The sequence below is a fragment of the Amblyraja radiata genome, chromosome 21 (assembly GCF_010909765.2).
Source record: "Amblyraja radiata isolate CabotCenter1 chromosome 21, sAmbRad1.1.pri, whole genome shotgun sequence".
Taxonomy (NCBI): Eukaryota; Metazoa; Chordata; class Chondrichthyes; order Rajiformes; family Rajidae; genus Amblyraja; species Amblyraja radiata.
Window position 1 is genome coordinate 30,167,930 of NC_045976.1, and position 13,081 is coordinate 30,181,010.

General features: G+C 46.5%; 1 protein-coding gene across 3 annotated transcripts in view; it reads right to left on the reverse strand.

The window, feature by feature from the left end:
• The window catches only part of LOC116985271 (kielin cysteine rich BMP regulator), a 112,161-nt gene that overhangs the window by 4,981 nt on the left and 94,099 nt on the right, over window positions 1-13,081 (reverse strand). For all 3 annotated transcript variants that reach the window (XM_033039954.1, XM_033039953.1, XM_033039955.1), the window contains 11 exons: window positions 12,616-12,789; window positions 10,472-10,554; window positions 9,422-9,542; window positions 8,194-8,276; window positions 6,533-6,632; window positions 6,191-6,279; window positions 5,972-6,074; window positions 3,656-3,798; window positions 3,084-3,256; window positions 1,504-1,615; window positions 709-810 (listed from right to left, as the gene is read on the reverse strand). In XM_033039954.1, coding sequence (XP_032895845.1) covers window positions 709-810; window positions 1,504-1,615; window positions 3,084-3,256; window positions 3,656-3,798; window positions 5,972-6,074; window positions 6,191-6,279; window positions 6,533-6,632; window positions 8,194-8,276; window positions 9,422-9,542; window positions 10,472-10,554; window positions 12,616-12,789 — 1,283 coding nt within the window. The remainder of the gene's footprint in view (window positions 1-708; window positions 811-1,503; window positions 1,616-3,083; window positions 3,257-3,655; window positions 3,799-5,971; window positions 6,075-6,190; window positions 6,280-6,532; window positions 6,633-8,193; window positions 8,277-9,421; window positions 9,543-10,471; window positions 10,555-12,615; window positions 12,790-13,081) is intronic.

Sequence of the window (13,081 nt, forward strand, 5' to 3'; positions counted from 1 at the left end):
GATGCTGAATCCAACCTGGGACAGAGCGAGTGAAGGCAGCCAGTGTATGTTCAGCTCTCCCTCAATGGGCCTCAGTCCAATCTCCAGGAAGGTGCTTCCTCATATACCCCACCCCTCTCAGTAACGAGGTCGTTCTCTTCCTTCTGAGGATGGAGTTGGATGAGATGCATAAGAAATAGCTGAGGAGTTTGCCCTCTCTACCTTTAAGCATTTATCAGGGTCCAGACTGATTTTCTACCTAGGCGCCATTTTCCTGAACCATCTCCTCATACCTACATTTCCTAAACACACAGTAATCCACCAACGTCTGATCTGATTTGAATCAATGGCTGAGTCACCAAGGCTTACAGGGCTAGTGAATTGCAGAGATAGCAGCACTGCACTGCAGGAGCCCACTCAGAATGGAACTGCACCAGATTCACTTCATGTGGAGCACCTGGAGCTCAACCGTAGAAGGCTTTCAGCCCAGATCCCAGCCACTTCAAGGTCTGGCTTTCCTTTGGAATCCTTAAGTCTTATCCTCAGCAGTCCAGCCTCTTGTGCTGGGCGAGGGGGCAGTGGAAGGAGTGCACAGTTATCATGGCTCACTTGCCAGATGCATCAGTCTTCCTGACCCCCTCCCCACGTAACACAGCGAGGAAAACTGGAGCCACCAGTCTGCTCCCCTTCACCCCGCAGCAACTGGAAAGGGTGAATCAATGGTCTCACCTTCACACCGATGTTGGTGTTGAGTAAGATATTGTTGGTTCTTCTCTCGATGTAGATGTATGGCTCCTTGAGAAAAGGTAGCGATACACTGTGGCTGTCCACCTGCAAACACAAAGACATTTCACACCACGTCTAGCAGGCAGAGGACATAGAAACATAGAAAATAGGTGCAGGAGTAGGCCATTCGGCCCTTCGAGCCTGCACCACCATTCAATATGATATGATCATCCAACTCAGTATCCTGTACCTGCCTTCTCTCCATACCCCCTGATCCCTTTAGCCACAAGGGCCACATCTAACTAACTCCCTCTTAAATATAGCCAATGAACTGGCCTCAACTACCTTCTGTGGCAGAGAATTCCAGTGATTCACCACTCTCTGTGTGAAAAATGTTTTTCTCATCTCGGTCCTAAAAGATTTCCCCCTTATCATTAAACTGTGACCCCTTGTTCTGGACTTCCCCAACACCGGGAACAATCTTCCCGCATCTAGCCTGTCCAACCCCTTAAGACAAGGAATAAGAAGAGCTCAGTGTAACACAGTCTGGCTCAGCAGTGCGACCTCATGCTGACAGCTTTGTATACCTTCCACATCCCACGGATTGGGCTGAATTATGTGTTGTGTTATTGTCCACCCTCCCACGTCAGCTTCTCTTACACCCTACATTATGTTTCTGTCAGCTTCAGAACCAACCAACCGCACTGTGAGATTCTCAACAGTGATGCACTCTCTCATCCAACAGCCAAAGTGTATTCAAACCTTCAGCTAATGGGCTGCAATAATCAGTTCAGTTACCATCACAACCCAGTCCTGGAGAAGTTGGATAATCAGGTCTCCAATCAGCATCGTTACTTCGTTAGTCCATGATACCCCTTTCCGACCTCGATCATCATTGGTCACGCGGACACTGAGGAGAAAAGATAAAATACTCAGAGCAACACAGGCAGATGCAGAGAGAGAGAGAGAGAGAGAGGTAAACTGCAAGCAAACCAGTTTCTGCGATAGAACGATGAGATAGGATCCAAGGAAGTGCAGCGGGCAGTGCTGCTGCCTCAACTGCTCCAGGGAGGCAGCAGCACTACCTGCATTTGGACCCGATCTTGGGATCAGTCTGCGTGAAGTTTGCACATTTGTCTCCTACAGGGACTGTCCCACTGCGACGACCTAATCTGCGAGTTTAGAAGAGTTGGCCCTCGACTCAAACTCGCAGCTTGGTCAACACGTGGTCCTAGGAGGTCCTATGAGGTCACTGGAACTCTCCTTCATGCTCGAGGGAAGTTCCCACATACTCGCTGCCTCAGTTTGGTCGAGGAAAACTTTTCAGCATGTTGAAAAATTTTCCACAAGTAAAAATTGGTCGGCATGGTTCTTTTGAACTCGTAGTGCAGTGGAGTGTGGTCGCTACTTAGTTATGGGCAGTTGAGGGCAGCCGTAGGCAATCTCCTTCACTCACTGGGCATTTTAATTGGCTCATTGCAGTTTTCAGGACCAAGGAAAACTGACCGGTAATGTAAAATGCCCGCTAAACTTTATTAAAAGTTGTCTGGCTTCTTAAAAGCTTCTCCACTCCTATTCCCCCCATTCTTCTCTCCCCTCCTCCCCCGCTCTCTAAAGGACTTACCGTACACTGTGCAGCCGTCTTTTACCTTCCTCTTCATCGCGGGTGTGAATTTCAGACAGCGCTCCCCCGCTTTCCCTGGCCCCTGCCTTTGCGATGTGTGTGTGTGTGTGTGTGTGTGTGTGTGTGTGTGTGTGTGTGTGTGTGTGTGTGTGTGTGTGTGTGTGTGTGTGTGTGCGCGTGTGCGTGTGCGTGTGTGTGTGTGCGGTCAGTCGATCCAGCTTGCGGTTTCATTGCTGGCGTTCGATCCAACTCAAGGTTTTCCAGGCGAGTGCCCTCGAGCTTGAAGGTCGAACACAGTCGCTGTAAATTCGCATCAGTGGGACAGGCCCTTAACAGTTTCTGCTGGGGGGGGGGGTCTCCTTTTTCCTCCCACGTCCCAGAGGGTGGTTAGCTGGCTGCTGTAAATGGTCCCTTGCTGTAGGTAAGTGATGAAATAATCAAAAGGGACTTGATGGGCACGTAAAAGAGAATAAATTGCAAGGAGATTGGAAAAAAAGAGGGGTAACGGGACTGACGGGATGCTCGGTTGAGAGCTACCATGGGCATTGGGCAGAATCACCTCACAAGTAACAAAGATCCAGAACAAGGGGCAGGTGGAAAGGCAGGGCATGATAGAAAGTGGGAGAGATATGGGCAGAGGCAGATAGGACAGGGCCAGGTTGTGGTTACTGAGCCTATTGATTCCCAATTACACCAAAGTACTTATCCCTCCCCATAGACCTGCTGGTTCACATTACTTCACTGAGGTACTGACCTGAAGTCTCCTCCCTCGCAGTCCTCAACCAGAATGTAGCTGCACGCTCCTTGGAAATGGATCATCTTCCCATCAAAGGTGAGGTAGTGAGGGTCTCCAAAGACCATACAGGTGGCGGGCCGTGGAATGCAGTGAGGGCAACACATTCCTGGGATCAGTACAGGGCTCTCATCCTTACAGACAAAGGAAGAGTCATTGCTTGAAGCTCACATCGCCTGCAGTCTGTTTAGTCATTGCCGGTACCAAATGCAAACTGCAGGCAGCCACTCATCCCCATATACAAACAGCTGACTTCACACTAAATTGCTCAATCATATTTCAGCCTGCAACTCACTCTCGGGTATTTGTTATTGGGTATTTGCACAAAAACCCAATCAAACTCCTTAATTTGACTTTAACTCCGTAAACACAATGAAACCCAATGAAAATCCTTACCTGCAACTCTCTTGCTTCATCTTTTACCCAAATACCACAACCAGCTTCCAGCTTCTAACTCATCTCTTGGTTTCCGTGATTTTGTATCAAAAATAATCCAGTGGTGAGACTATCTTTGCGCTATCCCCTTGACTTACCGATGAACAGGTGAGCTGTGGACACTGCTCGGTCTGACAGTGGACCTCCCCAGAGACACAGGTACAGGTTGTACATTCATTCACTTCCCAGTGTTGGTTTGATTGATACGAGTTTCCCTGGTAGCTGCAGGAAATCCTGGGATCTGCAGAGAGACATCAGCGAACAGAGAAATCTCCCATCTTCATAAGAAACAGTCGCTCCCACCATCCTATAAAAAATACCGCCCTGTCCAGCATGGTGCTAAAGCACCTGCACCTCCTGAACATCACAGCTCAGATTCCTGTTCTTCAGCTTTAACAATCTTGTCCTCAGTAACAATGAATGAGAAGTACTTATTTAATATCTCCTCCATCTCTTGTCATTCCATACAATGTTTATTATATATTATCGGTGTGGGCAAGTTATAAAGGGCCTGTTTCCATGCTGTATGACTATATTATCTATGTGTATTGTGTTGATGTTCCTGTCATGCTGCTGCAGCTAGAAATGTCTTTGCTCTGATGTCAGTACATGTGAACATTATACATTCTTTGACTCTCCAGAGACAGCCATGCTGATCTTTAAGGAGTCCTATTCTTTCCCGAGCCACTTTAAAAAAAAAATTTTTACACAATATAGCTGTAGAATCTCTTGGGATTTTCCTTTATCTTGCCTGACAGCTGTTTCATGTCCTCTTTTCACCCTCCTGATTATTTTCTTAAGTGTACTCCTACACTTATAATCGCATATGTATTCACGATCCCGACTGCCTAAATCTGACGTTTGCCTCCTTTTCCCTGACCTGCTGCAAAATCTCATAACCAGAGTTCCCTAAACCTACCAGGCTTGCACTTCACCCCAATAGGAACGTGCTGCCCCCATACCCTTCCTATCTCACTTATGCTACCTTACCCGTTTGTAGATAAGGGGGATGGCTGGCCTTCCTCATGCCAGACCTGCAAACAGACTCGTACAATCAACCTTAACTTAAGACTTTAACTTGAGCGCCGGTCCTATCCTTTTCCATAAATACTTTAAAACTAATAGAATTGTGGCCACTGGTCTAAGAGTCCTTCCTCATTGATACTTCAGGCACTTACCACAGTTCATTCTCCAGGAGGAGGTCCAGCCTCTCTAGTAGAACCCTCTATATACTGTTTAAGGAAGCTTCCTTGGACACATGTAACACATTCCACCCTGTCCAAGCCCTTTATCCCATGGTTGAACAAATCAATATAAGGGAGGATGAAATCTACCAATACTACCCTATTATTTTTGTAGCTTTTTGCAATCTCAAACATCTGCCCCTCCAATTCATGCTGATTATTAAGAGACCTATATCACAGTCCCATCAATGTAATCAATCCCTTCCTATTTCTAGGTTCTACCCATGCAGCCTTCAGTACATATTCATCTCCCAAGAAAATCTTCTCTGAGCAATGTAGTTATGTCCTCCCAGATCAAAAATGCACCCCTCTCGCTCCTCTCTTACCTGCAACTCTACCTCCCCTGTAGTATCTGTACCATGGAGCTCCTTCTGTCCTTCTCTCAGCCACATTTCTATTATGGCTATAATATCTCAGTTGACCGTGCAGTGTCTCAGAACCAGATCCAGTGCCGTAGTCCCGGCTGCTGCAGATCCTTTCCCCCTGCACACTCATCCCCCACATAGGAGCAAAGGAGCAAGTGGAGTTGGCTGTTTAGCCTTAACCTGTACATTAAGAAGGGCTGTAACTGAGGGACGGGTGGAGGTGGGGGTCTAGATTTATCGCCGGCTTAATGGACCTCAGAGTCAGAGGATGAACAACTGCCAGCGTCCGAGCTCCTCTCCACTGCCCAATGAGCCATTTAAAATTTGCACAGATGCAAGGATAGGAAAAGTTTAGAGGGACATGGGCCAAATACAGGCAAATGAGACCAACCCAGAATGCCAGCTTGGTCAGCATGGACAAGGTGGGCTGAAGGGCCTGTATCCATGCTGAATTGCTCCATGCCTCTAAACCTGACTTTGTGTTCACAATGTTGTACAGGGTAACTGAGCTAGGAACCCAGACATTGATGTTGCTGAGTGAAATTCCATAGCACACACTGCCTCTCAGGTAGTGTTAGACTGCTAGATGATAAAACCCCAATCCCGGATGTATGTTGATAAAATGATAATGGAGTTGTCGACTGATCTCAGCAATCGAACTCTATCAGCAGGCCCAGAACAGACCCAGACATAGGGCAAGGAAAGTTCCAGTAATGACGAGTGCAGAAGACTATCAAGGTGCAATGCTCACATGCATCTAAGACCATGCATCCAAACCTGGTGCCTGATCTCCTCTCTGCCTTACCTTGGCACTCATAGCAGCATCTTCCCAGTGATCGGACTTTGATAAGGCCGTCATGGCAGATGACGGAGAGACATTCCTCAATGTGGCACTCAACATGCCCGAGCTACGGAAAACCAAACAGAGGGATCAGCAACCGAGAGAGGAATGGCGAAGAGTGGGAGCGAACGAAACACGAGCAAGGGATGGAGATGGCACAAGATAATTGCAAAGGTCATTTACATTGCAGGAGCATGTGATGCATTCATCAATGGAGTCAGTCCAGGTTTGACCATCAGAAACTCGCTGATTTTCACCCTCGATCACACATTCTGCAGAATAAATAGGAAAGGTTAGTTAGATACAACATAGATGAGACAGCAAGGAAAGCTCCCATGCAACGCTCCCTGAGTAGCCAGAGCACAGAGTAGGTAATATAGGAAGGCTGCATCTATGGTGCTCTAAGTTGCACCAGTTTATATTTGTAGCAAAGGTCCAGAAAGAATAGAGTAATAATGAACAAAACCGATTCGCTGGAAGGATAATAAACAGTAATAATGGAGTATTAACAGGAATTAATCCTACCATCACAGATTGGGCAGCAGGCCCCTGCTGGGGTAAACTGCTCAGAGATCGGGCAGCTGAGCGGGAGACAACTCTGATGGACGCAGATCCAAGTTAAATCCTGCAACAAACACACCGCAATATGCAATGGGCTGGGTATACAGGCTGACCCATTCAGAAGCAAGACACGACTGCCCTACTGCCTCTGCTCTCCGGCATAGGAAAGGGAGCAGACTTTGTGCTCATCCCTGCTGCTCACTCATCCCTCAGGATTTTACACTCTACTTGCACCGGATAAATCATTCAACACCTGGAGCGCAAGGTCCTTGATAATTCCACATCCTTTGTTGGAAGACTGAAATAATGTTTACTGCAGTCCTTCAACAAACCACTGCAGAAGCTGACAGGCTGTGTGCTTATATGGATCACATAGTCTCACATCTGCCACTGCAGGGAGCAGCTTCACATCAGTCCCTGACCTGTCGCCTTGTGGCCAGGGTTGCAGGGAGTTGCTTTGCATCCACCCCTGCCCTGTCCCTCTGGCGGCCAGGGCTGACCAGTCTCACACAGACAAGGGGAAGGCGTTTGTACTCGACTGGATTTGTTTTTAGTGCTCGGGTGGTTACTGTCCACAGCCATATGGCACAGGTCCGTGTACCAAAGCACTTTCCCTGCCACGCATGTGGCCAGGGAAAGAGGAAGTAGGGCCACAATGAAATATTCCTTGCACGCAGGGTATGTGGACAGAATAGAGCTCGATCCATGCTATTACTAACCGCCCCAGAGCTGGAGCAGTAACACTGACTGTGCACGTTCTGATGATGTGAGGGATGGCAAGCTAATTTCTCAGGAGCAAGTCGAGTCTTGAAATAAACTCTGAAATCCAGAGGGATCAGTGAACAGCAGGGATGAGCACAGTGCCTGTTCCCTTTCCGTTGCATGTAGACCTGAGGCTGTACTGGTGCTAACGTTATGCTCAAATAACCCAGATCCACATTTCCATTCATTCTTCTCCCCAGAGTCACTCTGGACTGTTGTCATGGCATTCTCTTCTCCAAAGATCTGGTCCTCTGTCCTACCCCAGGAGAAGTGGTTGAATGTCAGCCCCACACTGTGTGTCAGGGTCCTGTGTATGTGTTGCCTGTACTGTGAGCAGTGGTCCTGTGCCTTTCTCACACCATGACTGGTGGTTCTGTGTCAGTGTTAGTACAGTGATGTGGTCGGCTGGTGTCTGACCTGTGCCATGTCTGATCTGTATGTGAGCGGTGATCCTGTGTCTGATCTGTACTATGAGCAGCTCCTGTGTCTGCTCTGCACTATAATGCCCCTGTCCCACTTAGGAAACCTGAACAGAAACCTCTGGAGACTTTGCGCCCCGCCCAAGGTTTCCGTGCGGTTCCTGGAGGTTTTTGTCAGTCTCCCTGAGTTGGATGATCAGCCATGATCATATTGAATGGCGGTGCAGGCTCGAAGGGCCGAATGGCCTACTCCTGCACCTAATTTCTATGTTTCTATGTTTCCCGACCTGCTTCCACTACCTGCAACCTCCGGCAACCAACTGCAACCTCCGGGAACCGCACGGAAACCTTGGGTGGGGCTCAAAGTCTCCAGAGGTTTCCGTTCAGGTTTCCTGGCATTACTGGTACATAATCTGTAGTGTTCTCACCTTTTTCAGCTCTTACCTTGCACTGGCAGGTGTAACAGGGGTCATCAGTGGCAAGGAGTTCGCTCCCTCCCAGGGCTGTCGTGCAGTTACTCAGTGGCTCTGTGGTAAGAGTGAAAACATTATCATTGTAATTGGTCTGTTTTTGATGGCATGTTCTTATTGTTGCTTTAGAAGTTTTACTAAGCAGGGAGCCATCCTAAACCCAGGTACTCTGCTCCTTTAAGGAAATATACCACAAGGACTGGAGTGTCACACTGTTGGAGAGGCTGCACTAAGTGAGCATTGCACTGCAGGAGTGTTAAGCTGACTGCACCGAGGACATGTTGCACTACTGAATGTGCCAGCATTTAAATTTGAGCACCTCTCCTCTCCGACGACCATAAAAGATCCTGCAGAATTATTTCAGAGTTAGGGAGTTAATCCAAGCAACCGAGTCAATATTTCACCAACAGTCAATTAACAACTAGCAAAATGACCAATGATTAACACAATTCTATTTGTAGGGAAATGCTGTAGTATATAGTATAGTTTCTTTATTGTCATTGTAACATGAACCATGTACAACGAAATTGTAAAATGTCAGCCAGTCAGTGCACCATTCAAACATTGGATACGACCTACTTGCAATGCTTTCTATATAAAAATAACCAATTACTGACAATTCTTTTGGGTCATTCGGAGATCTTGAAAATACTTTTTTTTCTTTTAACATTAAAGACCGCTCAAATAAAGATACAAAGTGTGGGAGTGGCTCAGTGGATCAGGCAGTATCCCTGGAGAATATGGATAGGTGACGTTTTGGGTCTGGACCTTTCATCTGAAGAAGGGCCCTGACCTGAAACATCACCTATCCATGTTCTTCAGGGATGCTGCCTGACCTACTGAGATACACCAGCATTTTGTGTTATTCTTAGGAAGGAAGTTCCTCGTTTCTCGACCTTTCAAATAATTGGATTGATGTAATAAATAATAAAAGGCAGTCCTTGGAGATTCCATCCAAGGGAAGTGGACGATGGACAATTTGATAAATATAATTTCAGATTCAGAAGTAACCAACACGAACTTGAGGTTTGGCCAACCTAATGGAATGATTTTATTTGTGGTGATAGCTGGGAGAACAAAAGTGCTTCCAAAGATAATGAAATGGTGTAGTGTCTTTGCTTTTCAGGAAGGCCTTTGATTGCATTCCTCTGGAAAATCTGTTACTGAAAACACACTTGGGAATAAAAGGCAACTTTACTCACGGGCACAGCTAGGGCAGCAGTGAGACGGATCTGCGGCAAGGATCAAATCCCTTGGACAGTCCACCAGGCTGGGACACTGACGTTGATAGCAGCGGAGATGCTGCTCTCCATCCACCATCACCTGTGAAGAGAGGAGGCAGTGTTAGTGGGGCAATGAAGGGCAAGAGCAAAGGTGGCAGAGGTCACAGCGATAGTGCATCTGGGGATGCTTGTAACATGACTGACCTACTTAGAGTGAGTCTGAGATAAATAGTCTCTCAGCCACAAGAAAGACATGGTAAAATTGATCTTTATTGGTATGACTGTATGGCAATCTGAGTTTCACAGTACTTTAATTGGTACATGTGACAATAGACAATCTGAATGTCACAGTACTTTAATTGGTACATGTGACAATAGACAATCTGAATGTCACTGTACCTTAATTGGTACATGGGACAATAAACAAATCTTGAACCTTGATTATTCATAAACTGGATCCATACCCCAAATCTGACAAACCTTCAAACGTACCCTCTCAACCATCCTGGATCACTGCAGTCATAATCACAGATAACTGTCCTCATGGCCTCTATGCTCTCAATCATGCACCATTGTCCCCGCAGGGCCAGAGTTCACTGATGTCTACTCCAAGTCACGACGAACCCTCTCAGAAGAATCCGTACTTCCAAACAAGGATCATCGTGCCAAGAATGGAGCTCCTCCCAAACATGACCCTTCTCCCCAGGGTTTCTGTTGGCCCTAATGGACCTTCCTGCCAGTGCATGTGCAGCCCCAGTCACACTGTTTTATTGCAATGAACCTGGATGCTTGCCCATCATGCATGTGCCGGGAAATTCTTGTCATCTAAGACCTCGCCCAGTTAATCCCATCTCGTGCTTTCTGACAAGGTGCGGATTCAAGCAGCTGCTTTTAAAAGGAGTTCATCTTTGAGCTTGAGATCTCTACATTGATCTGTAACAGAGCTCTATTTTTTTAAGAATGAGAATGAGAGGACTACAAATTGAAAGAGCAACCTCGGTCTGGCTCCACTGATAAGACAGCTCTTACCTCACAAGTGCAGATCTCACAGGGATTGTTGTTGGGATGGAAACTCTCGCCTGCGCTGTACACTTGGTGTTCGTAAATACAATCTGCAAAGTATGAAAGATGTAAGCGTCACCTTTGTGAGAGCATTTCTAATGCTGGATGGTGATTTTAATTTTTGATGGGACACGAATGCCATTGGCAAGGCCAACATTTAATTACTATTCTTAGCTGCCCAAAAGGTGATTGAAGTGAACCACCTACAATCTGTGAAAATGGTGCTTCACAATTCTGTTAGACAGGCAATTCCAGGATGTTTAACATAGAAACAAAGGATCAGGAAAATACTTTCAAGTCCACATGATGTGACTGGAGATGATTCTTGTCGTTCTGGTTGGTGGAGGCGTTAGCTGTTGAACAAGTCTTGATAAACCGCAGCATTGTACTTTGCAGATGATGCACACTCCAATCGATGCGCTTCAATAAAGGTTGTTGATGTTTACAGTAGGTCAAAGATAATCACAAGAAATTGCAGATGCTGGAATCTTGAGCAAAACACAAAGAGCTGGAGGAACTCAATGGGTCAGGCCAACAGTAAATTAAACTGAACACCAGGTAATTATCCACCAAACCACAATTTCTGATATGATGGGATTAATTAACTAAAGGAGTTTGGGCCTAGAAGCTCTGCATCCTCAGGAAGATCTGCAAGGAGGACCTGGGACTGAGATGATTGGTGTCCAATCATGGAGTGCTCTTCCCTTGACTACCACTGACTTTAATTTCACTCGGTCTCCTTGATGGCACTCTCAGAAAACGCAGAGTTCAACATCGAGGCAGACCCTCTCACCTTGTCCGTGGAATTCACCCTCTACCCACGTGAGGGCCAGGTGGTCCCAGAGGAGCCCAAACTGAGCACCGATGGGCATCTTACTGGTGAGCGGTGGTTGAATTGGATAGCTTTTTGTGGAGCTGACACACTCACAGGTATATAAGTGCTACAGCACCACCTGGTCCACTCACTTAACTGAGGTTTTGTATATTTCTCACAGTTCACTTTTCCAGTTAGGTTTATATCATAATAATGAATACATTACACACATTTTAAAATTCAAGTCATTAATATAAATCGTGACTAGCAGACGGCTCAGTATGGATTCGCGTGGCACCCACCAGTAACAGGCTGCCAACCTGAACACACTTCATTCATTGATTCATTTTCAGTTCTATAACCAACCCCCAATCCCCATATAATTTATGTTTAAAAAAATCTTCACAAATAGTACATTTCTGGAAATCTAAAAATTTAACAAAAATCCATGTTTTAATATTAACAACTATGTTTCCAAGACAGTCTAACTGTCTCAGGACATTGCCGCAAGAATCCCTCAGAACAAAGGACCATGGCTCCAAGACCATCTGCTTATTCACGTCTAATGATCAGAAGGTCAGAAGTGAGGAGCTTGCTGATGTATACACTGTACGAGGTTACATTGTGCCATGACATTGTATTCATGCTATACAGGTGTCAAGATACAACCGTCTCTAACAAATGAAACTCTGATCGTTAATCCTTGTCATTCACAGGCATTACCATCAACAAACTCTCCACCATGAACATCAAAGGGAATAAGACTAACCAGTAGCTTCATTGAACCAGCCACATCAACGGTGCGCTCCAAGAACAGGGTCTGCCATGTGAGTGGTTCACTTCCTGAGTCCATCCAGCAGATGCAAGTTAGGAGAGTGATTGAATACTTTCCATTTGTCTCAGGATTCAAAAAGACCAATCACCGGCCGAGTTGTTCCCCTAATGGCACCCCATCCGCCCACAACGTTCACTGCCTCCATTACCAGCACATCGTGGTTGCAGGATGTTCCATTTACTAAATGTAATGCAGCTGCTCAACAAGGCATCATTGACAGCACCTCCCAAACACGTGGCCTCCACCACAAGCCGGACAAAGAGGTTTCAAAGTCACCCTGACTCAGAAGCATGCCACCAATCCTTCATTGACGATAGGTCGAATCCTGGTACACCCTACCCCAGCACCATTGTGGAATACTTGCATTGGAAGGGTTATAGTGGCTCAAGAAAGCGGTTCACAATCACATTCGAAATGACAATTAGGGATGGGCAGTAATTGCACTTTTCTCACTCCACATACCTGCGCAGAGAGGACAACATTCCCCGGTTACATGAATAACGTTATTGCACGGAGTGACGCAATGAATTTCCGAGCAGGTTGTGACTCCGCCCGCACACATACACGTCACACAGGGAACCAAAGGATCGAACCACGTCGCTCCTTCCTGATATTCCTTCCCGTGGTACACACAGCCTTGCATTGAAGACAAAGAAGGTTAATAAACATCAAGGGGAGCGTCCAGACCAAGACATGATTGTCAGATACTATCTTAGAGTGTAGCTTCTCCCACAGCCCAGTCGGCACGAGGCAGCCACCGAGTCCTACTGTCACGGACAGGAAGGCCCTCAGAACTTTCAGCACTCGTTGCCAGGCTCCAGAGGGAGAAAGGTCAGTTTGTGACCTAAATCCCACCACCCCCAATTCTCATTCAAGTGCAGCCCTCTTTCCAAGTCCCTTTAATATTTCTCCTGTTAGCTATTTCCCC